Consider the following 27,988-nt stretch of genomic DNA (forward strand, 5'->3'; position numbering starts at 1 on the left):
CGGTCTTTACAACCGGGCAGAGCAGCTGTACTCAAAGGACCGTTAATGTGTGTTGTTGTGGGTCCTGGCGGATGGAGGAGCTATCTGCTGTCAGAGAGATACACAGGGCCTGAGTGATAGATGGAGAGGCATAGCTCTGCTATAAAGAGACTCTGTGATGTCACAGGTGATCAGGGGGCGGAACCATTTCAAGAGCAGGTTTTTCTAGAATGTCGTTTCACGACTGTGTTCTAGAACTCCATTGCTTTCTATTACAAGTCAACCAGCTCCCAGCTGTTTCAAAACATATAGCGTGAGCTGTTTTTTTCCATCAGGGATTATTTAATTAAATGATTTCGTATCGGGTATAGGAAGGTCTGCTTTTCTGTCTTTGTTGTTGTTGTTGTTGTTGTTTGACTTTCTGTATCGTTGGAAATCCCAATAAATACACCAAAAGATGAACTTCACTACTTGTTGATATTGCTGATTTGTCTTGGGAATGATTGAACAGTGTGGAAGCGTGCTGAGAAATAGGCTCCTGCAATTTCGATACCCTCACATCCATTACCTTCCCCCGGCACGCTTCGAGTCCTGCATTCACTGCGGTGCGGATCAATACAGGAAAACAAACCCAATAAGATGCTGTGTAGTCTACTGTCCTCGTAATGAAAAACAACCGCAAATGCGTAATGCTGTTTCTTACTCAGTCTTTTCCACCCTAAAAACTGTTTTTGAGGTTAGTACTTTGTCTGCAGATAATACAGTGTGATAGTTACAACATTTGCACCAAATATTTTACTGTGAATCTGTTGATACTTTTCCCTTCTATGTGTGTGCACCTACAGCAAGCTACTGTAGGTTTTGAAACAGCTGGTAACTGGTTGACCTGTTCAGACCAGCTCCCAGCTCAACATGGTTTAACTGGTTAACCAGTTCAGACCAGGTCCCAGCATGACACGGTTTGACCAGCTCAAGCTATGTTTTGAAACCGCTGGTCAACCAGCTACTAGCTCAGACAAACTGCCAGTACTAGCTGGTTGCCCAGGTTATACCTTGCTAGACCAACTTGTGACCGGTCAGCTAGATTTTCAAGCTGGTCAAGCTGGTTTAGCTGGATCTTACAGCATGGCACACCTCCATCTGACATGCCCACAGACACTCTTAACTTTGTGTCCGACCTGCCCTAAATTGGCGGATTTATTACGCCATCCGTTGTAAGATGCTTTTTCTACTCTTCTGGTGTGGCAGGTGTAAGGGTGATTGAAAGGAAACAGTTCTGTCTTTTACAAGACCCTGACCATCTGGACAAGAGACACAGCTGTGAAAGGGAATATATATTTCATTGTGAGTCGTTCAGAGCCCCCAGACTGTGTGGCCACTGCACAGACTGTAACAGAACACCACCACAATCACGGCACATCCGAGACCTTGTGAAGTAGCGAAAAGACATAAAAACAAGAAGTCAATAATTTACCAGTGCTTCGTCGTACGTCAATATTGCTCAGGACCAGATTAAGACGCCGCGTTGTCCAGGACCTTGAAAAGTAATTGACATACCCAACATAAAGACCTCCGCAAAGGAAATAATAATCGTGTTTACAGAAAGGATGGTCGGGGCTGACATGAAAGGCCTTATTAAAAACTGAATTATGCATTCTTCAGATTTCACGCGAACGTGCCATAGATTTGTATCGGAAATGAATTTGCGTTGCCGAATTAGGCGGCGTATTCTATTTCCGTAGCACGAGGGTGTTTGTTTGTAAAGAGAGAGAGCGAGTTTGAGGGCATCACGAATCGGCGTGATGAAAGAGAAGCAGCGTTGCGCGGAGCTAGAAGTGGGCGACCCGCAAAGTCGCAAATTAAATCTCATTTGACCGCAGGCTCGTTATCCCGAGATTGCAAATGGAGGCCTCGCTCCCACCTCACTGGCACACATTACGCCCCGTCTCCCCAACGTTCCCCCACGGCCTGCCATCCCGTTCCCTTTACTGCCTCCGCTCCGCAGCCCAGACCATACGCGGCCGCGCGAATATCGGGCCCGGGGGTGTCTCTCCCTCTCCAGTAACGATGGCGTGTTTGCCTTTGAAATTAGCACCCCGGTGGCGTCTCCCCCGGCGAAGCGGCACGCCGTGCTCTCCGGGGGGGTTCAGTTTTAGCGGCTGAGGCGGAGGCCGTTTGTAGGAGTCTTTATTTCCCCCCCGGCTTCTCTTATTTCCTGCCCCGGCCCTCCCTTTCCCTCCGATCCCCAGGAGTAGCTGATTTATACCGTGCCACGAAGCGCCTCTTTTCATCCAGCCAAATGGCCCAGTTAATACGGTACGGTTTCAGACTCGGTGCAATTTTCCAACAATGTGCGGAGTATCGGTTGGAACTACTTTGAAGTAGTTTAAAATAGTCGATTGTGAATGAAGGAAAGAAAATACTAAAAAATCTCAATGCTGTGAAATTCTCAGTGACAAAAACTGTCTTGGTTCATTTAACTCTAACAGGATTTATTTCAGCCTGCAGGGACTACATGTACTTTGTCAGAGTTGATTTAAACCCCGAACAATTTACCGTTTGAAATGATGATGTCATTCAAGTATACTTAAAACGGTGGAGCGCCAATACCTCTGCTGCTGTATTTCCAGGTCACTTCAGGACAATGCCCAGGAAAATGTGAAAATACAGTCTTCAGGGAAATAAATTAAAATTAATAAAAGAAGTCGTGCCATCATGACTTGACGAAACCAAACTTATTTTAAAATCGAAATGGATTGCGCTCCCGTGTCAGCCCTTTGGGCACGAAATAGCAGTGTGTAGAACAAAGCTGTAATTCAAAATGTCAAGTGCTGCTTCCTCTGAATTTCGTGGAGATTGGCAGCACGCAGCGCATACCAGGAAGAATGTGAGGGGAAAAATACTTGTCAGTTCATAGTATGGTACCATGAGAACCATGATACCACGTAAAGTTTACACAGTGATTCAAAATGATGCAGATTATGATGCACTATCAGAGCAGGTTTAAAAAATGCAGCGTGTCTTCTCATTAACACAACTTCTAATGTACGGTATATAACTATATGATTAAAATAGGACCAAATACTTCCAACACACTTCCTGTGGATAGGTGTGTAAAACTCTTGACAGCGTTTGAAATTGAAAACAATATCGTACCATAAAATGTACACGATGCAGAGTAGTGAATCTAGCAATAAGACTATGCTTGGTTGGAAACGGAACGGCAGAGAATAATGGACAAATTCTGCACAGGGGAAACTGTGTGTCAGGTCTGATCATGTGTGGCAGGTCCGCCTCAGTCCAATAAGCAGCCAGCGCTCCTGTGTCTGAACATTGTGATCCGCAGGGATGAGCGAGCAGAGATATCGGCCTGTTTTCTCCTACTAGTTGCCCAATCGAACAAGTAAACATCTACGACTGAAAATGACACGCAATCTGGTTTTACTCACAGTCCCTGGTCTCGCGCCCTGGGTAAAAAAAAAACCCTGTTAGGTGTTTCTAAGGTTAAACTACAATTTAGTTCTCAAACAGGTTGAAAATATTATATTGAATAGTGATTCTGCTCAAATAACACTTTCCTCCCATTAAATAATTTTACAACAGTATTTTGTGTATAACAAGGATGACCATACTAAGTGCTCATCCATATTCTATGAGATTGTTGACTACAATGAGGAGGGGATTTCATCATTCCACCATACAAAATCTTAAGAGGACCATCAGCGCTTGTGCTTGTGGCCTGCCCTCTTTGCCTGTTTTGTGCATTTTATAAAGCCTAATTTTGTGGCACACATTGTTTTGTGCAATAATCACTCAGATTACAAGTCAAGTGACTTGAAAGATTGGCGGTTGCATTTTGTTGTTGATTAAAATTAAAGGTACAATAGGTAAGAGTTTTGTGTTAAAACATTGTTACAAGACCAATTGCTATTTATATTGAAAAAGGCTCACTGACATGTTGACTGACCCTCTGCCTGTGCTTATAGTCAGCATATAATTCAGCATGTTCACCGAGAAGGGGTGGGATAAACAGTGTTGTGGTTTGAGGGTGTTTGAAGTCCGAAATTACCGATTGTACCATTAAGCCAACTGGTTCCCCAGCCACTACTTTGTAACCAAAATGTGAGATCCTTTTGAATCACAGCCACTGAGCAGCACTACTGGTCCAGCATTCTACTCCGCCCCTGCTGAAGAACACTTATGGCCCGTCTACACGCATGTGACAGCATGAGAATTCGGCAGCTGGAGGGTAGTTTCCCAGTTCACTTAAAGTAGGGGAGCCTGACCGAATGGCAACCGAGCTAAGGTCTTCGGCAGGCCGCAGAGAGAGCCGCAGAGAGAGCCGACAGGGCTGCTGCCAGAGCCCTTTTCTCTGCAGGTCAGGGAGAATGGTCTCCCCTGTGGATGGACTGCCAGCTCTTACTTTTGGGCCCAAATTAATTGAAAGCATTTGTTTTTATGAATTTACCATTTGTATTCACAATTTTTGTAGAATTTGTAAGTCAGCTCATTTCATCTGAATATAAGGCAAAATTCTATATTTTGTTGAATATACAGTAAAAAAAAATTTTCACTTCCATGGATGTGTTTTCTGTTATGTGTTATGTTTACATATTTTGTGCAACACTGTAATACACCGATCTTAAATAAGCTGTCATATATATACAGTATATACTACATAAACTCACCCTATTATTTATTACATTGTTACGTTTTCCACATGACTATGACATAGTAATCACAGTCACAGTTTATGGCTTTTTACATGAATCACCAGACGAGAGACCAAATCGTTGCGCGTTGGTTAGAGTCTTTCTTTGCCCTTTCCGAGATATTAATAATGTAATGAAACCACACGAAGCCATGACTGCTGTCTGAAAAATAAACTGCATTGGGATAATCACACCAGGCCCTACGGCAAGGAAGTGGCTTCCAACAAAGTTGTTTGTCAGACAGTGTTTTATTATCTTTACAGCGCGTGGATTTCTGTGATCCTGTTTCGTGTTTGTGCTTACAGATTTGCATAATCAGTGGTTACTTAATAATCATGAGATTGTGTGCATGCATTGGGACTCTGGTGCACTGTTAGCATGACTGTTAGTTGCCAATATTTGCATACACTTTGCAAACTACTGTTACTGGTAAGCAACTAGTTTAACTAGTTTACATTTTAGCGTCAATGATATGACGACACTGCAAGTGAAATGGCTCTTTCAGAGGGAATTTCTGGAGGACAGGGAGTAGATTTGACTGAGGTCAAATGAGGAGGGAGAAGCAGGCCTGTAGCCTATGGCTCTGGGGGGGAAGAATACAGGCCATTGTGTGAAAGGATATTGATAGGAGGGGAACGGAAAACGTAGACACATTTGCTCTAAATACACACAGGTGTATAATGACATACACACTGGTGCACATTGACATACACACTGGTGCAAAATGACATACACACTTGTGCCCAATGATGTCAAATCTCATAAAATCTTGTTTTCCAGGAAGTGGATGGGAAAAAAAACTTTGGTGAAAACACAAACTATTCCAATAATTTTATTGGAATATATACTTTAAGACGTGTTCGTATGGTTATGCAGAATTGACTAAATTGAGGAAAGAGTGACTTTTGATTTCACCTTGTTTTTAAGGCTTGTTATCATTGTAGACTGTATGTGTTGAGGTTTTGTATTTCGATTCTTTGTTAGAATAGTTCATTTGCTATATGTTGCGTAATAATCCCTTGTGGCCCTTGGCCTTGTACTATTGCTCATATGAATCAGGTGAAGGCAATTATATTCTTCTGCATTCCAATTCATTCTGGATATGAGTGTCTGCTAAATCAGTGGTAAACAACCCTCTTCCTGGCGATCTACTAGCCTGTCAGCTTTCATTTCAACCCTAATTTGGCAGACCCAACTCGACTAATTAGCAGCTCAGTGCAGGTCTTTAGCTGTTGAATGAGGTGTGCTATGGATAGAGTGAAAACCTACATGAGGGTAGATCTTCTAAATGAATGTACTGTAATCTTCTCAGGGCATTCTGAATATGCTCAGAGAGAATATACACTCACCAAGCACTTTATTTTTTACTTTATTACACCTATTTATGCATGACCGTGGAATGATTGTTGGTGGCAGACAGGGTGGTTTGAGTATCTCAAAAAAACTGCTGATCTCCTGATATTTTCACACACACTAGTCTCTAGAGTTTGCAAAGAATGGTTCAAAAGCAAACAAAAACATCCAGTGAGCAGCAGTTTTCCAGACATAAATGCCTTGTTAATGAGAGATTTCAGAGGAGAATGACCAGACTGATCAAAGCTGACAGGAACGTGACAGTAACACTAATAACCACACATGACAATGCATCATAACTCTAAGTGGATAGGCTACAGCAGTCTAAAAAAAATAAGTCTAATTAATACTTAATAAAGTGCTCACTGAATGGAGTAGAGCAGGGCTTCCCAATCCTGTTCCTGGAGATCTACAGATCTGGAGATCTGTAATTAATTGTGCTTACTGGCTCCCTTTTTAACTAAAACAGGATTCAGTAACCACATTTATGATAGATCTGCACTCATAGTTTCTGAGTTCAGATCAGGTTAAAAAGATTCAGATGTGGTTGGCACACTGCCTGCGTGTTGATGGCAGCCTTATCTCAGTTTTTCTTAGCTCAAAGGAGTGCACTGCAGTTATGTTTGTTGTGGGAATATAAATCACAGTTACAATATTTGCTGGTTTTGCTCCCATTTTTATTACAACAGAAGATAAGAGTTTGAAATGTTATCCTTATATCGCTGGCATGAAATAACTTACAGTAATTGGCTATGCTTTGGTGTACATTTAATGCTGTATTCTTTTTAAAATATTTGCTTTTATTTGCTGCCCTACTTTGTGTGTTCTAATCTTTACTTGCCAGTGACTTTTTTTGTATATAATGGTATACAGCATTGAATCTAGAGTCATTGCCGTGTGTCTACATATACATTTTAAGATCATTTGACTTATTTATTAATTTGTTATTAAGTAATGAAACCTAATTTCAGTCTCTTCTTCATATTCACTTAGGGCAGCGTGGTGGGTAGCACTGCCGCCTCACAGCAAGGAGGTTCTGGGTTCGATCACGTGGGTTTGCACGTTCTCCCCATGTCTGCGTGGGTTTCCTCCCGGTACTCCGGTTTTCTCCCACAGTCCAAAGACATGCAGGATAGGGAGGACAGATTAAACACATTTACACATTTGCACATTTGCACTGGCACATTTACATTGATGTGGAAACTGATGTTCATGTTGATTAATGTGCACTGATGTACCTGATAAATAAAGATTTGGAATCCCACCTTATTTCTTTCAGTTCAGATGAGCTCCATGTAATATTAACATTATTAATATTTACTGATATGCAACAGATTTTTGTCTTTTCTTCATTTTTTAGAACTGGGCAGAGGGCCAAATTTTATTGAAACGTGCCAGAACAGTCATCCTATGGGAGTGCAGCAGGCATGTTATCTGGGTCTGTGCTGTGAGGCAAAGCTACCTCTCAAAATGGCACCTAAATGTGTTTTCTGCTTCTACCAAACACTGCAGTAGTATGCTGCACCAAAGTCTTACAAGGACAATGTACTTATAGATTCACATACTTTTCTGTTCCGTTGCAATCCTTCCAGAAGTAAAACATTAAAATACGGGCTTTCACAGTTGAGAACATATTTTAATTATGTTCAGTCTATGGTGTTTCAGTGGCATCAAAGCAATTAGGGAGGGTTTGATGAAGGAAGTGAACAGCTTATCCATTTGTCTGCAACGGCCAGTTCTACACTATCTATTGCTTGCTGGAAATAATTGTGCACTTCTTCGGGAAAGATGTTTTTTTTCTACCTGGTGGCCCCACGGTGTGTGGTGGGCAGGACCAGGGAGGAATCCAGAAGTCCTCCTGCTGTCACTGATAGGGAGAACATAGATTACAGGCCACTGATCCAACAGGGGAGGTTGGAAAGGGCAGATGCTCTGATATTTGCTGATTTGTGTGTCTGTAATGATCTAGTACCTTTAGAGTGGGCAATTCAGTTCACATTGAATGTTAACAAGCATAGCTGTATGGTCATAAATAATGTTATAACAATAATTGTTTCTGCATTGGATAGTTTAAATATATATAGCTAGGTTAAGCTTAAGGTTAAGGTACATGACTGGGACCCCCAAGGTTGGTAGTTCGATCCCCAGTGTAGCCACAATAAGATCCGCACAGCTGTTGGGTCCTTGAGCAAGGTCCTTAACCCTGCATTGCTCCTGGGGAGAATTGTCTCCTGCTTAGTCTAATCAACTGTAAGTCGCTTTGGATAAAAGCGTCAGAAAAATGACATATAATGTAATGATGTAATGTAAGATAATATATAGAGGATAAGTTGGAGAAGACAGAGTCTGTTTTTTATCTGTTTTGCTATCTTTTGCTCTGTACTGGAGTTGAAATGAAGCAGTGTGAGGTTAAAGTGCAGACTGTCACCTTTAATTTCAGGGTTTTTACATCCATATTGGGTGACCTGTCTATACATAGTCCCCCATAGGCTCTCCGTGTTAGGTGACTAAAAGTAATTGGACAGTTGGCTTCTGACCATTTTCTGATTAGCCTTGACTGTCATTGGGCCCAACTCTGGTCCTCATGCTGACAAATGCCATTAACAGACTCCAAAGGCCTAGAATCTAAACTAGAAAACTTTCTTACCTGCTCAAAGGAAGTGATTGAGTTCACCTGATACAGCTTTGAAGCCAACTGTCCAATCCTGGTCCCCTAAAATGTACAGTGCTTCGGATAAAGGCGCTATATAAATGCCAGCCATTTACCATCTACCATGTAATACTGTACCTTCAAATTAAAGGTGACAGTCTGCACTTTAACCTCATACCCATTGTTAAATTTCATATCTAATGTGCAGATCCAAAAGAACAGAAATCGTACCACTGCCAACATACTTACGGACTGCACTGCAGTATCAATTTAGTATTTAAATAATGTATTGTTTATGATTAAACCAGTATACTTTTGGGGTAAATCATAGCAAATGTTATTGTTATAGCACAAAACAAAAAAATAATGTTTTGTCTTCGTTTATGGTTTTTGTTTAAATATTTTGTCTTTTTTTTCACTTTAGTGACAGAGGACTGGCTAAGGCCAAGGAGGGTTTATAGGATTTACTCAGTTATTGAGTTTACTGCCTCGGCCTGAAGCCACTCCATGAGGCGCCGCTTCCTCAACGTTCCCAACGTCTCAACGTCTTGTAATGAGCACATTATAAACTGCTCTGTGTAGCCTTTCCTAAGCTACATGCGGATCCGCGGCGCGCGTCCATAAAGTCGCTAAAGCAATGTCGCCGCAAGCTCTGGTTCCAGCGAGGCACCAGTCCTCCTTCCACTGTGAGTTTACACCAGCTCCCGCTCCCAAGCCATTGCGGCTGCGTGACCGAAGACGACGGGGAGTTGGCACACTGCCACTTCCCCCTGCTCGTGATGATATTCTCCAGTACAGTTTAAACATACGGCGTCAGCTTGCGGTACAACATCAACACAGCTTTTACGATTATCACGCCTGCATAAATAAGCGCTGTATTAATTATTCTGAGTAGCCTATTTTCTGGGACACCGCGAACCGTCTTCGCGGTTGTATTTCCATTAAGTATTTCACTCACGCGTCGGTCATTCGTTTTACAGTGCTTCTTTTACATAGTTGTTATTGCTGCATGCATTGTGCTCATTAAAACACTGTCACTACCCATTAAATTGAAGTAGCGGAAAACCACCCATGGAACATGAAGAAACACACCGGCTATTACAGTATTTGCGGTGAAAGGTGCTGAACCTTTCAGTGCAAATTTGCGTTTATTTTCTTTATGATTTCAGGGATTTGGCTGCAATATCATGTACAGATTAGATTACATATAAACTACAGTAGAACAGGGTGTTAAAGTACAGCTTTGTATTGGTGACAAGTACATTGCACCTGAAACATTTATATTATGAAAATATTTTATTTATATTAAATATATATTATTTGAAAATATGTTAAGCTGCGTATGTATTCGGTGCGTGTTCTCTGTGAACAAGAAACAAAGTCTGAAGTTTTCAAAGTGTATATTCTTCTTTTCGTAAAGTTAAACTTTTTTGAGATATTCCATCACAGCTGTCATAGGGTACACAATTTTTCAAAATCAATCCCGGTGCTTCAGGAAAAATGAAAAGAGAAAAGAAAAACATTGTATTCTTCACTCAGGTTATTTTGTTGGATTTGGTACCTGACTTGTGTACTTAACAAAAACACATTTTGTGTTCTGAAAAGCTGCCCAATGCTAGGGATTCTGCAGCACGCTAGCTAGTAGCATGTCAGCTCAGGTTCCTGAACTCCTCAACGCTATTGTCATTAATGAAATTGCATCGCAAGAATGGATCAGTCACTTCAGTCCAGCACCTATCTATTAGCAAATTCATATTTATCGAATCACGACGTCAGGAGAGAAAAGAGGTAGGCAGATACACAGCGCTGTCACTGCAACGGGACTCCCGGACCGAGGAGAGGGGGAGAGAGCGTGTCGAATTATGCAGGGCAGTGACGGGCAGCAGTTTATCATTGGTTAACGAGGGCACTAATATTAGGGTAAGGGTGGGGCTGGGTTGTAATGGATTATTTACTTCACACTCGGAAGTCAATAGGCTAGCTTGGCAAGCGGGCCGATTCATTCATCAAAGCGTGAGCAAAATGAAATTTAACCGTAAGTCAGGGCTGTATGACAGACGCTGCTGCACGGAAGTATGCTGTTGACAGGCTTTTCGTGGAATTCCCTTTGGAGCCCTTAGATTCCTGGACTCCTTTATAAAATACGGACGAATGTTTAATTTGTATGCAGCCCAGTGAGTATGGGCTACACCATTCTTCATGTTCTTGTTCTCCTCCTCCTCCTCGTTCTTCCTTTTCCTCTCCCTCTGCCGTCTCTCTCTCCCTCTCCCTTCTTTCTCTCTGCCTTCTCTCTCTCCCTCTCCCTTCTCTCTCTCCCTCTCTCTCTGCCTTCTCTCTCTCTCTCTCTCTCTCTCTCTCTCTCTCTCTCTCTCTCTCTCTCTCTCTCTCTCTCTGCCTTCACTCTCTCCCCCTCTCTCTCCCTCCGTTTAAAATTCTGACTGCATGGTTCACACTGCTTGGTTCTCTAGGACTGATATTGCTGTGTTAGTAATGCTTTTTTTTTTTTTTTTTCCAGTGGCTAAAAATTGAATCTCACTCAACTCTTAAAGGTGGTGACTCACTCAAAATTATTTTTGGTTACTTGAGCGATTGCTTTGAAAGGCAGCAGATGCTGACAGCAGAAAGAAAACTCAAGCAGTATGTGAACCGGTATTCATTCTCCAGGATCCCAGTGTGTGCTTCTGCTCTTAAGTGTTTCTAATTTGGGAATGTGAGACATTTTTCAATTCCCTGTATTTTGCGCAGCTACACGCTGTCAGTCACCTATAATCCGATTACTTGCGTGTTATTTGGATCCTTTCTTTAAATATGGCCCAGATATGTTCTTCAGTGCTTGAAATGTACAACATTTCAAAAGGCTACAGATGGAATGAGTGGCTGCATAGCAAGCTGGAATGAAATGCAAAAACCACTTGGACCCAGGCATACTCCACACCAAGGACCTCGGTTTTGAGCTCAGGACCATTCACGTCAATGTGCTAGCTAGTGAAAGATAACCGAATGAGACCCTCATTCAAAAAAAGACCAGTAGAGTTTCAAATTGAGGTTTTCTTTTGACCGTCTAGTGGATTCTTTGAAAGAACTCAAAGTGAGCAGAAAGCAGAATTAGAACTGGCCGACCACTTAGTATTCTGGCTGCTTGCGAAACATTTATAAATCTGCCTTCCTGTAAAAATATCTTCTGTGGACTACTGGTGGAGTTAAGTTGACATCCTATTTTACTGTATTTCAGGAAGTTGCTTTTCTTATACTTAATGAAATGTATATATCACATCACTAACTTGTTTCATTATTTGTGTGCCTTTCACTAAGTTGTGGGTCTTAGTGTAATTAGCCAGACCAGAAGCTTGCGTAGGAAAATAAAAAAGGTGCACTGAAGCACCATAGCTCAAATGTGTAAAGAACAAACAAAGAAAAAGCAAGCCAGTAATAACAGTGCCAAAGAAACCAATGAAGTGATGTTCAGGTTTCTGAACCTTTCAGTTTGCGTGTTGAAAAGGGAGAACTGGCTGTTGTCGGATGTGAATGAGCAAAGGGGCGAGGATACATGAGGTGTCCCTTTGGGATTACGATTCTGCCTCTGTTTTTGAGTTGTGAGGATGTAGAATTGCCATTGAGAGCACAGTTCTGCCAACTGAAGTCGGTAACACTCAAGGTTACAACAAGGTTAGATGAATTGGCATGAACTAATCTATTTGTTAACTATGTACTGTAGCTAAATAACTACTTAACTTTAAGCTTTATGTATTTGTACATAATTAATTCATGTTAATACCAGTTCATACTGGAATGGGAAAACAGTTAATGTATTTGTTAATGGTGAACTAATCATAAATGTATGTTCTGGTATAAATATTCATGTAACTAATTAGTATTAAAAGATAATTGAAAAGTTAATTTAATGCTTAATGAATGCAGTTGATTCATGTTAACAACTACATTAATTAATGGCAATTCATGTACCTTATTGTAAAGTGTGACCCTGGGGTCAACAACTGAAAACAAGTAAGTTAGAATTAGGTTGCGCCGTGTTTCTGACTTTTCCTCGGTCGAGGGATCTCATGGCCGCTCTCTTCCGTTCCGTTGCAGATCTGGAGAAGGACCACCCGAAATCCGAGACGGGAGTGATCTGGAGGGTGACGGGCGGGCTGTTCAACATGACGAGGGGCGCAGTGGGCGCCACCCTCGGGGGCGTGGCCTGGGTGGGCAGCAAGAGCTTGGAGCTGACCAAGACCGCCGTGAGCAGCGTGCCATCAGCAGGCGTGGGCCTGGTCAAGGGTGGCGTCTCCATGGTGACGGGAGGGGTCGGAGCCGTGGGGTCAGCGGTGGCCAGTAAAGTCACGCCCAAGAAAAAAGACAAAGCTGACTAGGCTGGTTCTTCCTTGTTTTCTTCACCTGGGAAATCTCCAAGCAGTCTGCTCTGAAAAGGACTTGTGAGGTACATTTCAACACAGGAAGTGACACGAAAAGGATATAAAATCTATTACACTGCACTGATGATTGTAAAATTACTATAGGTGGGATTGGGGCCTTGGTCTTATTTTATTTATCCACAGGAAGGACAAAGTATCCCATAATCCTTTTTATACCTTCAGCAGATTAATAGTGGATACATGTTTAATGGATTGGCCTTCAGATTGGAATAGAAAGGCCTTTGGTAGTTGAATGTGTGTTATTGACAGTAACTAGTTAATAGTATAGTGAATGCTCCATTATCCTTCAGCTTGGAATAGAAATCATGAAGACATATCAGTGTAATATACCAAAGTATTGTGGTATTGGCAGCATTTGCATATAGTGGAAGACAAAGAAAGGAAAGGGTTAAGAAATGCAACATTTCCAAAGATGAAGTTTACTGTCATTGAATATTTTTTCCTTTTTCTTTTGAAGATTTTTGTTTTGTGATTATTTTGACTTTGCCAGACCTTGGGCAAATACACACTTCACAAACATTGACAAATGCTTAAAATGTAAAACATTAATGTATTTAACTGTCAAAAACATTCTAGTCTCTAGTCCAATGCAATCCATTATGTTATAATTGAAAGACCAATGTTTGGATTTGGTGCAGACTGTCGTTGGAACAACTGAAATAAAATGATGTTATCTGCCAGTGTGAGTACACTCACCACTGCAATTAAAGATAAGAAAGGGAATTTGAGAGCCCGCGAAATGATGTAATGATCACTTTCAGTACTCAACCGCACTTAGAGTAATAGATGTTCCTCATTTGATGCCTAAATGACTAATATAGACATATAGTGTTTACTAATGGTCCTCAAATGCATTTGTCTTGTTTAAAGTGTACTCTCCTCCAGTTTAATTCACTGCCACTGCAGTCTAACAGTCTTATTATTTGATACATCTCCAACAAGGATTGAACGTGCAGGACCGGAGCTGAGCTGAGCTAGGTTCATCTGTGAACCAGCTCAGGAACCCTGGACCTTTCACGTGAAATGAGCTCAGGAGGACGACTTGGACCTGACCAAGGTCATTTTGAGCCACGAGACTTGCCGTTGAGTCAAACTTAAAGTCTGATGTTTTTATTTCACCTTGCGAGCAGACACTCTGTCAAGTATCTATGGAGTACCCACATTTTTTCCAAGTGTGAAAGTTTGGGGAAGACAGATGATGAAGTATTTACTGCAGGAAAACATTTGAGGTAAAACCAAGCATTATAAACCGCAGACCGTTATAACGGGCAGATTCAGTACAGCACCATTTCAGCGCATTTTCCACTTGATTATGAGCTCTGAGACGCACAATGGATTACGCACAAGGTCCCACTCACTGTCACTTTATATTCCAGTCCTGGTTGCATATTATGGATTAACCTATTTCAAATTGAAAATTAAAATTAATGCTACAGCACAAGCTCCTCATATTAATAGAGAACACTCATTTGAGCATTTCCCTTGGGCAGCTCTCTCGGTTCCCGACACACTGTGACATAAACAGACATGTTTAGTCCATATTTGTAATGCATTATGAATCGCTTGTTGATTGTATTCTTACCGGTATATTGGGCTTTTTAATTTTTTTTAAACGTTACCAGTTTACTCACTGGGAAGAAGTCTCCCTTAGTTTGCACACAAAGAACTTTGAGAATGTATTCGGGTCTTCTTGCAATGCAGACCTAACGCTCCCACTCCTAGCATCTGCAGACCAGGAGCAAGGCCCTCCTTTACATCCAGCCATATGTCCCCAGTGGGACTTTCAGAGTCATTGTGAGTTTGCTTCCATTGTGAACTTTCAATAAAAATCACTATGCTTGGCAAAGGTAGTTGTGTCTGTTAGAGCATTGCATGCTTCAGGCAATGGCTTCCTGTACACATTGTGGTATATTTATTTTATAATGTTCCTGTTTTTCATTTCTTTGCCTTTTCTTTGTTCTTATTTTTTCCCATTTCTTCAGCACATTCAGTTATGGTAGGTATGTAAGGTATTGGAGACTGTGACTGTAAATTGAAGACCATTTAGAATTTGTCTATTATAGAGCTATTTTTGCAAACTTGATGCTGTATTCTTGAAATAAATAATCTCTGTATTTTAATATATTGTTGCTCTTTCGGTACTTTTTGTCCTGTAATGTGGAAATACAGGGGGCATCTTCAAAGAGACAATTTCTGCAATTCCAAAAAAATTGGAGCCTCTCCAAACCCCACCCCTTTCTTCCCTCTCCCACAAATGCCTCTCCCATCTATACTTCCCGTCCTCTATTTCCAGACAAATCCAGACAGATTCCAGACAGATCCAGACAGATTCAGACAGATTCCAGATGGATCCAGACAGATTCACACAGATTCCAGATGGATCCAGACAGATTCAGACAGATTCAGACAGATCCAGACAGATTAAGACAGATAAAGACAGATTCACTCCCAGACTCTCTCACACCCATCTCCTTTGTTCACACAGACCAGGTAGATTTATGACCGCCTCCCTCTCACTCTCCCACACGCATTCTTTCTCTTACACACACACACGGACGCACACATTCTCTATTACACACACACACACACACACACTCTCACTCTCCCACACACACATTCTCTCTCTCTCACACACACACATACACGCAGATGCCCACACACATGCTCTCTCTCTCCCACACACACACACACACACACACACACTTTCCCTCCCACACACACACACACACTCTTTCCCTCCCACACTCTCTCACACACACACACACACACACACCCTGCTGTATTACTCTGTGCTCCATGTCTGCGGGCCCTCCCTCCTGTTCCTGCCGTGGCCCTGGCACCTCAGGGCCCCGCCGCTCCCGCTGCGTCTCAAATTGAAGCGGCAGGGTGCCGGAGCTCTTCCCCCCGCGCCCCCACTTCCTCCTCGGATTCAGTCACGGCTCCTAACGCGCCCACCGGGCAGGCAGCGCTGCAACACGGAGCCCGCCGCGCCCCCATCAATCAGACGCCTAATGCGGCTAAACCTCTTCACCTCCGCCCTCCTGACACGCTTCCTGGGCTAGGCGTGACACTCGTGGGGTCGCTTTCTTTAAAATAAAGCTTTGGCTCGCTGTCATAGGGCGCACGGCTGGCTCACCCTATATAGGCGCTCTCTCAAGCAAAAAACGAGCAGCTGCTAACTCTTCCCAGTGCCTCTCTGCGTAGCTCACGCACCTGACATTGTAGGACTCGCCACTAATGTACGCCACTAATGTGAAGCTCCATGTACGTACCACTGAACCCACTCTGCAGACTCATACATAATTATAATAATAATAATTTGTTATTTTGCTGTTTTTATCCAAAACGACTTAGAGTTGATTAAGCAGGGTTAAGGGCTTTGCTCAAAGGCCCAACAGCTGTGAGGATCTTATCATGGCTACACTGAGGTTTGAACCACCAATTTTATTATACTCTAAAGAAGGATGTGTTAATATTCAACACAGTTTTGCGTTACTACTTTTGTACCCTTTATAGCACATACATTGTATATTTGGCATAAAAAAGTAGTAACTTTTACTCAAAATAGGCTGAAAGTAACATGAAAGTCAAAACACAAAAGTGTGTATGTATACGTTTTTAGAGTGTAATAAAATACACGAATGCAGCAATTTTTAGCCATTTGCAATTTTCTGGTGGCTGCAGGCATTGAGCTGGACTTAATGGGAAGGTTCTGCACAGGTGTGGGACACTTCCAGACACACACACATGCACACACACACCCACGCCCACCCACATGCACACGCACACACACACACACACACATGCACACACATGCAAAATAAATGTACCATGTTTTCCCCTCATGATGGGCACAATCATTTTGCTTTACTACACTAGACAGGAAGGGATTGGGAAATAGTGGGCAAAGATGCAAAACATGCTTAACCCATAAAGATCTGGGCCCACAAGGCAGTAAAGGAGAATTATGAAGGCAATAAAACAGCCAATTAGACCCCAAAGAATACATCTCAAGAGCAATTTTGTTGTTTTAACCCTTTTTTTGCAAAACAATATTATGTTGGACATTTGTCACTTTGGGGCTTTATGATTAAAAATGGCACGTATAGTGAATGTTGCCAAGAACTCCTTGCTTTTGTCCCCAATCTTTTTATCAGCACTTTGAGATGAAATGCACAAAAAGTGCTGTACAGATGTATTACTGCACAGTGAGTTCTTCTGGGTTCAGATACTGGTTTGTATTTAATACATAGAGAAAATGATTGAGGTTATATCCAGTGTGATGAGCTCATCCATCTACCCAGTAACACGATGCCCTGCAGTGCTGTATTATCAGTATAAAAAACATGTTTTAGATTAATGGCACAATGCCTTTTAACAAAAACAATTATTTTCCCATTCAAATAAAAAAGAAATCCTCTTTCCAACCAAATAAACGTGATTGCATGCACTACCTTAATTAGAAATGTATCATTCACGGTTCAAAATGTGGAGAATATTGCATCGCCCATTCCATCAAATGTAGACAGGTCATGGCCAGCGTGCAGGATTAGAATCTAAATCCTTTTTTGCTCGGTAAAAAAAACGGCAGATGAACAAAGGCCATCCGTTTACCGTCATTAATCCTCTGAAGCACTTCCCTTTAATCTGTGACGGCGATTCAGATGACGGCTCGCCTCGTTCAAACAAGTCTGGAGACCGGCTCGGGACTCCAGAGCTGCGAAATTCACTCTACACCGCCACTTCACACGTTGTTCCTCCACCGAGGCTAAGGTAAACAGGACCTGAAATGTTCCCCTCGCTCTCTGAAGCATCAATGGATCCTCAGTGTATCGTGGGCTACTGGAGTTTGCCGACAGCAACAGCCAGGCAGAACGGTAAAGGAGGGAGTGTGTCACTGCCAGCTCCCACTGAGCCTTCATTACTGGCACAGAGAGCTCCTTCCCTGCCGTGTTACCGCTCAGCTGCTCAGCCCAAAGAGTGGCTTTTAACGCAGCCAGAAAGAATGCAAACACGCACTTCCAAAATGTCAACGGGTGCCAAACAAAAAAAAACGAATCGTAATACATAAAGTGGTGTCCACAGACTTTCAACACTGCTCCAAAGATAGAAATTAGCTGTAGATGTCATAAGCCACAAAATATTTCACATGGCTCATGGTAACAAGAGACAACAAGAAAATACATTTCTCACATCTAACTTCAGGTGCTCTGTTATGTAATACGTATTTTTGTTGTGTTTTTAGTGTCCAGGTTTTCTGGAATACCAAATGCTCCACTGATTTAAATGCATTAATTCAGGGAATGGCTTAAGGTTATCAAGTATTCTGCGCATGTTGTGCCTGGTGCACATAATTGCAATGTCTCAAAGAGGTGAAAATAATCGGTTTTAGAGGCTGAAGAGGTCAGGGGTTAAACTCAGGTAGTCAGGTTGCCATGCAACAGCTCCTGCACATAAAATGTCTGATGGTAACTTGCAGAGAAAGAGAGAGCAGTCTTATCTTCAGTCCAGCGCGGAATATATTAGACCTATGAGTCAATCTACACTTACAATATCCGCGCACACATACACACACACACACATCCCTGGCTCTCATAGATGGCAAGCCACATGTACACTGAGGATACAGAAGCATAAATACGAAACCTACGTCAAATGAATCATGCCATGTTATCTCACAAAGCATGTGATGGTAAAATGTGATTCCTTCATTTGTTACTTTATGGATCTCATACTTTGGTGGAAAATGAAATCTTCCCTGATACATTCTGAGAAAACCTTGGGAGACTAATTTTGACCATTTCAGCTGCTGATGCAGAAACCTACAGTAAAGCAATTTAAACCTCGAGCTCTGCATCCCAACAGATAAACAGGGCAGCCAGTACCAGCCTCTGACAGTCCATATACTACATTTTCTCTATCTGCACAAGACCAATAAATATTTCCGATGTTTGGTGTATCACTGACATCACTGCTGGGGTTAACTAGTAATTAACCTTTGGCAGATTATACTTCAAAATGGTTATGCTTTTACTGCTCAATTGCCCCAATAGAATAGTGTTACAGACTGAATGCAGTATTCACTTTTTATTGCACACTTGCTCTCACACAGTTCAGTATTTCAACCACAGGTGTTAAATATATTTTTCAATTATATTGTGGGTCCAATTGCATCATATAGACAAATGGCAACATTCAATTTTGTCAATGCAACAGCCAGCATACGGTGACCTCAAGAAACACTAAGCTTTAAGGTTCCCTCCTATTCCTGAAGCAAAACTTGTTCTCGATACAGTGGATCAAAACTGATCTGCATCTAGCATCGTTGTGCTGATTCTCTAGGAACAAGGATACCGCTCAGTTTTCATCAAGGGTTTTGGAACTTTAGTGCAAATCTGAAATACATTAAGGCAACATTTATAAACATATCAAAAATAGGCATCCACGACCACTTTCGTTACAAAAAAGGTACAAAAGTTCTGTCTTCAATGAGCGTGAGCGACATGTTCTTCAGTTCCTCGGATGAGTTGACGGCCTTGTACCCCAGCTGGTGGAGGACCTGCTGACAGACGTTCTGAGTGTAGTCGACAATTTCAAACGACAGTTTCAACCTCCAGCTCTCGGCATTAGCCGCTGAGTCCCTCACGGTGCCATACTTGTGCTTGGCGGACAGCTCCTTACTCCCCCGAGTGTTTCTCTTTATCCATTTGACCACATTCTGGTCCAGTGACATCCCCAGGAACTCGAAAATATCCTTGGTCTTTTGGAGAGGGTTCCTGGCCACATCCTCGTATCTCACCAACATGTACTTCCCCTTCAGCCAGTGAGGCCTGCTCAGGCCTGTGGAGACGGAGTTGAGGAAGTCCTCACACACCACCTTCAGCTGGGACAGGTCCAGGTTGTACGGCTTCCTGCCGGTGGCCCTCCAGATCCTCCACAGCCGGAAGGCATCCCGGAAGGTCTCCATCCTGGAGGACAGGATCCCGCGAGGGTCGCGAACCAGCTGGATGATCTTCAGGTTGAGCCGGGGGTCCTCCACCAGGACCCGGAGGTCGCCGATCTCCGGGACCCGCACCGTCTTGAGGGCGATGTAGCGGCGCTCCCGGCAGGAGTCGACGGCCAGGGTCATGTTGAGCGAAGCACATTTCTTGACGCAGTCGCCCTCCTCGATGTTGACCTCGGCGGGTCCGAAGGCGTCGCACACCGGGGGCGAGCATAGCGCCTTGCTGGCCCCCCGACGGAACAGCTTGTCCGTGGTGTGATTCACCGGCTGTGGCTTGATGTAGCTCTCCAAGAAGTAGAGGTCGCAGTCACACAGGCTCCTCAGGAGGTCCCGACTGGCCCCCAGCATCACCCTCCGCTCGGCGACGTTCCTGCTGTGCGAGAGCCGGGGGACGAGGGTGGTCTGCACGTGGTAGAGCGGCTCAAATAAGTAGAAAACATCCGAGTGCTGGTTGAACAGCTGCCCCACAAAAGAGGAGCCGCTACGCGTGGTGGCCAGAATGAGAATGTGGGTCTTCCTAGAGGCGTTGTACGGAAAGGAGGGGCCCTCGTCACAGGTCCGGTCGAAGGGCTCTGTGTCGGCCCCCACGCTGCAGTTCATGGGGCTGGGGACGGGGCAAAGCTGAAAGGGCTTGCCTGTCAGTGTTCTGATTGCTGTGTACTGGATTGCTATGGATGCCAAGGCTAGCAGAATCACAGCCTTCCAGGAACAATTCATGGTTGGACAACTTCATTTAGACACTTGCTGTCAGTTTTGATCATTATCTGCGAATCAGAGAGGAAAAGTTGCATCGCATTTCTGTAAGTGAACGTGGAAACACAGCACTGAGCATATATGCTGTATAGTAAAATTAGTCAGGGAAATAAACTCTGATTAGAAAACCTACATTTTAGCAAACATAAAATGCAAACCATTTCATATCCAATCAACATAATACTACATTAACTTCAGAAGCACTATTCAGAAGTATTCTGAAATATATAATTTTAAACCAGTTGAATCATTAAGTTACAATTATTTAAATGTCATATGTACTTTACCACAACGTGGACTGACAGTAGATGGATACGTCTTGGTTTATGTATCATAGTAGCGTAAATTCATGACTTGGTTTTTTTATATTAGACTGTAGTATTCTATATTCGTGACAGATGCATGATTGTAATCTAGCTTCCCTAATACGATACAAAACAAAGGGTTCTCTCAGGCATTAGCTGCTACCAACCCCCCGACAAAGGATGTCAAGCATCTTACTGTAGCCTTTGACAGCGTTAATAATTTCATGTGTATGCATTGTATCTAATTGAAGGGCCAACGTTTTCAGCAATTATTTTTATTCCTAAATGTACTCAGTAACAGTAAAATTGAACGAATTTGATCGCAGGGGGTTTAGACGTCTTTGGTACAGGCTATTGACATTTTTAAAAATTGGTTACTCAGTGTTACGTAGGCTAGGCTACTAGTTTAATTTAACTTGTTGTTAATTTATAGCTTGTAAATGCTGATACCAATATAGGCTAATATTCAACCAAAATGTATAGTGCCTAATGGCAGAGTTCAGTGAGAACTTAAATGGAATGATTAATCTTGCATTCAAAACATTTTCGAACGGTACAATTAAGTGAACAGATTCTGATTCATCTCCGCAATTTCGCGAGTTTAATGGAATAACACCTCCCTAGGTTTTCACACGCATCGAAGTAGTTTAAATGCGTCCACGCACCTGTAGTAAAGTGCATTTTTCTTGGCGAGACAGTCTCGCGCATAAAATTATTTCGTATATATGACAGTTAGCAACCAATTAACGACAATAACGGTGGAAATCCAATTCACCGCAGCGCGACAGAAATGTGTAATTTTGGAAATTTTACAAATACTTCGAATAAATAATAGCCTAATACCGACGTCGCAAGGATGATAACTATGGCACATTGGAACTGGCTTTCTTTATATGACGAAGGATAATTTGAACTTGATCCGCATTACAACGAGACCTGGAAATCGAAAAGCACTGTATGAAGTGCACATAGCCAGGCTGGAATGTACATACCTTAGTGACCAATTTGTAACGGAGAGAATCGTATAAAATGACCGCAGATTGGTAGTTCAGGACAGTAGTTGTAGTCACAAAGGTTTGGTCCCATTTCCTCTAAAAGAAATATCCACTGGCGGCATCTGTCCTGATTCCTCTCCTCTGCCATCGGAGTGACGGACAGGGAAGCAAGAAAATATCCCCACGCAATAAATCAGAGGGATGCAACTGTAGTCATATTTATATATAAACGTGGAATAAAGAGCGAATTCGAATGTGTGGAAAGAAGACGTTATGCCAGGCGCAACGGCCGCCGAACACTCCAGATTTTAAGTAATGCGTGGTGGTGTTCTATGAGGTATTATAAGTGTGGACCAGTGTAGACCACCCCAGCCGACTATTCTCTCTCTCTCTCTCTCTCTCTCTCTCTCTCTCTCTCTCTCTCTCTCTCTCTCTCTCTCCTCTCTCTCTCTCTCTCTCTCTCTCTCTCTCTCTCTCTCTCTCTCTCTCTCTCTCTCTCCTCTCTCTCTCTCTCTCTCTCTCTCTCTCTCTCTCTCTCTCTCTCTCTCTCTCTCTCTCTCTCTCTCTCTCTCTCTCTCTCTGCCGTAGCTACTGTTCATGTAGCATCCAAGCATCCGCAGACAGCGACCGGCGTCTAACCACATTTCGCACTGCTAGGATATTATGCAATTTATCAACATACGACAATAACACATTTCCTGTCGTTTATCACCGATTACTCATGGAGGAAAGGGCAGATGTCCAATTTTAAAACAACAAACTAGGCTTCCGCTTTCTTGTAGGCTACCTGGGCTGATTCCTCCAAGTGTAGATTAAAAGTGATGAAACATCGAATTTAGCATAGCCTATTAGAACTGGTGAATGACATTTTGCATGTCACATAGCCTAGGCCATCACTGCTGGCTATATAATAACGGGAAAATCGATTATATGCATTAAAATAGCTATATAACAATATAGCCTAACACAGGGTGAATTACCTTGCCTTTTTCAAAATTGAAAAACTGCCTCTTGTTGGGGACTTGTGAATATAAAAAACAAAAAACGAAGCATTTCAAACATCCGAGACGTATGATCCAAGGGAATGGATACTAGTGTAGGTTACCTACACTAGAAGGCAAAGACACACGCTCGCTTTCACGCCTCTAAAAATGCATCAATATTGCTTATTACTTATTTATTTCGCTGCAAATGATAAGACTATGTTAAATCGGAACAGGTCCCCAGTGGCCTTAATGATGGGTGATTGGAATACCCATTAATCTTCGAGTGCTTTTTATGTTCCATCAAACTAAACTATGCCGTCCAATAATCTAATTCGGTTAAACTATGAAAGCGTCGAGAGTTTCAATCAGAAAGAAACAACAGCGGCACTTGAAAGGGTGCATGGGCCTGACAGTACTTTCAGTTCAGACACTTTAGAGAAGGGTGTGACGTTCGCTCCTTTATCTCCACCACTCCAAATTCCTCTTGCATTTAGCGATAATTATGTCGGCATAATTATTACATTCAGATTATGCATGAGTACCTTTTCCGTTTTAGTAGCCAAAATGGATCGACAAACAAATATTATTTATTTATTTATTTATTTATTTATTTATTTATTTATTTATTTACAGGGTTGGCTATTCACTGGGTTTTATGAAATTTGCCCAATTATAATAAGCTATTATATGAATATTTATATTTATAAAAATATGTGCATGTACAGTTAAATGCAAAAGAGTATTTACATCCATATCAGGTGATCCATCCATCCACCCATTCTCTTAACCCGCTTATCCTGAACAGGGTCGCAGGGGGGCTGGAGCCTATCCCAGCATACATTGGGCGAAAGGCAGGAATACAGGGGCGGTCTGTAGTGTAGTGGTTAAGGTAAATGACTGGGACACACAAGGTTGGTGGTTCTAATCCCGGTGTAGCCACAGATCTGCACAGCCGTTGGGCCCTTGAGCAAGGCCCTTAACCCTGCATTGCTCCAGGGGAGGATTGTCTCCTGCTTAGTCTAATCAACTGTATGTCGCTCTGGATAAGCCAAATGCCAATAATGTAATGTAATGAATACACCCTGGACAGGTCGCCAGTCCATCGCAGGGCACTCACACACTCATACCTATGAGCAATTTAGACCCTCCAATCAGCCTAACCTGCATGTCTTTGGACTGTGGGAGGAAACCGGAGTACCCGGAGGAAACCCACGCGAACACGGACATGCAAACTCCGCACAGAGAGGCCCTGGCCGCTAACCACTGCACCATCCGTGCCGCCCATATGAGGTGATCCATGTATGAATTACAAGGTGGATATTTATCATATTTAGTTCTTTGTTGCAAATCTTTTGCTTTTGATGAATGCTTTAAGTCTGCAACCCATAGACATCACCAAATGCGTATGTGCATGCGTATCTTCCTGATGATGCTCTGCAAGGCCTGCACTACAGCCATCTTCAGTTCCAGTTTGCTTCTGGGTTGTTTTGCCTTCAGTCTTGTTTTCAGTAAATGAAACGCATATTCTGGCCCTATGCATCCTGCTGTTGCCACTAGCAATGAAAACAAGTGAGCCAGTGGCTATACACACACATACATGTGTCAGGAATCCATGTTTTTCCATGTTTTGTGCCCTGTTGCTTTCCATAGTTCTGTTAGCTTAGTCATTCATTTCATCTGAGCCCTGTTACCTGATTCCCATTTGCACACCAGTTAATCATTGTCACCTCATTGTCTGTGTACAGATGTCTGCTCATTTGTTCATTCCGTTGCCAGATTGTTATGTGTTTATCACCGCTAACTCTTCAGCGTTATCCTAGAACCTGAACTGAGTTTAGACCCGTTCTCTACTGTTGTTTCTTGGTTCTTGGTTTTCTCCCTGTCCCTGGATTTTTGCTGTTAGTGACTTCGGACAGAACTGTTCTTGGATATCCCTCAGTTTTGTTGTCCTATTGGACTACCCTTCTGTTCCCGAACTTTGTCTGTGACCGTGACTCTGTATTGGAATACCTCTTACACCCCTGTTCACTGGTGATTGTGATTTAAGATTAACTTAAACTGATTGTGTAAGTTTTCTATTGACCTTTCTCGGAAATGTGTCACGTTTCAGGTCTGTCTCGCCATGTTTTATGTTTATTCATTTTGTCTTAGTCTTGTATTGTCTTATCATGTATTATGTTAGTCTAGGTTCGTCATGTTGTTTAGTTTATTTCTTGTTACGATTTATTTTCTCGTCATGTCTAGTTATGTTTCGTTACGATTATATTACCTTGTTATGTTGAATGGTTATCGTCTTAGTTTCGTTTTGTGTTATGTTTTGATTTATGTTTATTGTTACGTAGACTGGCTACTGTTTAAACATACACTTTTACATGTCTTTCCGCAAACCTTGCGTTCCGCCTTTTCTCTCTCTCTCTTTCTGTCATTCACTCCCTAATTGTTTCCATTTGTCTATTTACTAAAACTACTAACGCTAGATCAGGATTGGGTAGAAACTAACAAACTAATCATGTGTTCATGTTACCTTACGTTTCTCGTGCATGTCATTTACTAATTTACTAATGCTAGGGCAGGATAGGTTTATTACTAACGATTACTAATCACCTTGTTAAACTTGTCATCCATCGCACCTGTTTTCCATTTCCTTGCTACGCTCTAACTAATTGTCTACACCTGTCTACATCTGCATTTATATCCCAGTCGCACTACTGTTCACTGCGAAATTGTCTGCCTCTACTTCTACTACGCAACTCTTGAGCATTATTTACTGTTTGATTACACGTTACGATCCAAGCCTGTTACCGACCATTGTCCATTGATTTCTGTTTTGTTGTCCACTGTTTGTTTTTGACCACGTCCTCGCCTACCGTTTTGTACTTTTGCTTCGCTGATTGTTTCATGGTTTCGACTCCCGCTTCGCCCACGACTACGCCTCTGCCTGCCGTCCGCCTGTTCATCTGCCCCGCTGACAGCTCTCCTGCTACCGGACCCCCTGCACGCCTACCGACTACGAGTTCGCCTCTTCCCTCGGCACCGTGCTTTTTGTTTGTTTGTTATTTGTTTGGCTGGATCTTCGTGTATGGACTTTGCTTGTTTTGACTACGCTCCTGGGATTCGTCCCGAATAAAGCCCTAACGGGACTTTATTTAACCATTGTTTCTGAGTCGTGCATTTTGGGTCCAACCCCCATGCACCCGTCTCAAAATGGCAAATAACCTTTTATTAAACTTTTATTTTACAAACTATTTCAGGAACAGTGCCTTCTGAAGTAATACGTGTTTGCTAGTGGATGTAATACATCATATTTTATTATATTATTACAAGTATATATGATTAGATTCAACTGAAAATTATGCCTAACATATTCATAGACAATTACATTGCAGAGCCTCTGTACACTTTAGGATCATAATGTTAAATTGCTGGTACAGGATGTGAATAGCATGGTAGTGCTACATGACTAGATTTTCTTTGACATCTGTTTTCTGAAATTCACTATTACAAAATAAAGTAAAATATTGCATCATATTGCTGTGTTCTCATAAATAAAGAAAACAAACATATAAGGTTAGAGTAAATTAAATAATATTGCATTGCTGTATTCTCATAAATGATTCAAATTAAGTAACATCGTTTTAACGTCATGAGTTCTCTCCTTTATATTTCATAAAGCACCATTTATTGCTTTTAGCTCTTTCCCCTTTCCTTTCAGTATTTCATTTGCCAAAAGTATTTTCTGAATATGAACTTTCACAACCTCAATATAGCCAGCTTTTACTAACCTCAGTAAAGGCACCCCTCCGACAGTGGCTTCAGAAATTATTCAGACCCCTTCACTTTTTCCACACTTTATGTGTTGTAGATTACATTTTAAATTGATAAAATTGCCATGTCTGGCCATCAATCTACACTCAGGAACCCATAATGAAGTGCAAACATGTTTTTTAAATCTTTTGCAAATTTATTCAAAATCAAAAACTGAAATCTCTCATTTACACAAGTATTCAGACCCTTAATTCAGTAGCCACAGATGTTCTATGGGGTTTAAGTCTGGGCTTTGGTTGGGCCACTCAAGGACAATCACTCCAGCATTACTAGGTACCCCAGTCTGAAGTTGCATGTACTCTGGAGCAGGTTTTCTTCAAGGACCTCTTTGTATTTGGCTGCATTCATCCTTCCCTCAATTCTGACCAGTCTCCCTGTCCCTGCCACTGAGAAGCACCCCCATAGCATGCACCATGCTTCACCGTAGGGATGGCATTAGCCCGGTGATGAGCAATGTCTGGTGTTCACCGTAGGGATGCCATTAGCCCGGTGATGAGCAGTGTCTGGTGTTCGCCAGACATAGTGCTTGGGGTTCTGCCCAAAGAGTTCCATTTTTTCCTCATCAGATAATCTTTTTCCTCATGCTCTCAAATTCCTTTAAGCGCTGTTTGGCGAACTCAAACTGCCATATGCCTTTTACTCAAGAGTGGCTTCCGTCTAGCCACACTACCATAAAGGCCTGACTGATGGAGCACTGCTGAGCTGACTGATGGAGCACACACTAGAGTGACCATTGGGTTCTTGGCCACCTCCCTGGCCCCTCTCAGTTTGTCTGGACAGGAAGAGTCCTGGTGGTTCCAAACTTCCATTTCCTGGGAACACTCAAAACTTTAATGGTTTTATACACTTTCCCTGATCTATGTGTTGGCACAATTCTATCTACAGACAGATCCTTGGACTTCATGGCTTGGTTTTTGTCCTGACATGCAGTGTGAATTGTGGGATCTTAGATACACAAGTGTGTAAACTATATCCAGTCAATTAAATTTGCCAC

At 42.3% G+C, this 27,988-nt stretch overlaps 2 protein-coding genes across 2 annotated transcripts in view; one reads left to right on the forward strand and one right to left on the reverse strand.

Moving 5' to 3' along the window:
• Window positions 1-15,247, forward strand: part of LOC133111785 (transmembrane protein 263-B-like) — a 106,161-nt gene extending 90,914 nt beyond the window's left edge. The window contains exon 3 of the mRNA XM_061222369.1: window positions 12,784-15,247. Within this exon, the coding sequence (XP_061078353.1) occupies window positions 12,784-13,064 (281 nt within the window). The 3' untranslated portion in view covers window positions 13,065-15,247. The remainder of the gene's footprint in view (window positions 1-12,783) is intronic.
• A 3,952-nt stretch (window positions 15,248-19,199) lies between these two features.
• LOC133111948 (carbohydrate sulfotransferase 1-like) lies at window positions 19,200-22,540 on the reverse strand. The gene is made up of 2 exons (XM_061222596.1): window positions 22,181-22,540; window positions 19,200-20,894 (listed from the first exon to the last, which is right to left on the reverse strand). The coding sequence occupies exon 2, from the start codon at window positions 20,845-20,847 to the stop codon at window positions 19,585-19,587; it is 1,263 nt and encodes a 420-aa protein (XP_061078580.1). The 5' UTR covers window positions 20,848-20,894; window positions 22,181-22,540; the 3' UTR covers window positions 19,200-19,584.
• Between the last annotated feature and the right edge of the window lie 5,448 nt (window positions 22,541-27,988).

This window comes from Conger conger, chromosome 15 (genome assembly GCF_963514075.1).
Source record: "Conger conger chromosome 15, fConCon1.1, whole genome shotgun sequence".
NCBI lineage: Eukaryota > Metazoa > Chordata > Actinopteri > Anguilliformes > Congridae > Conger > Conger conger.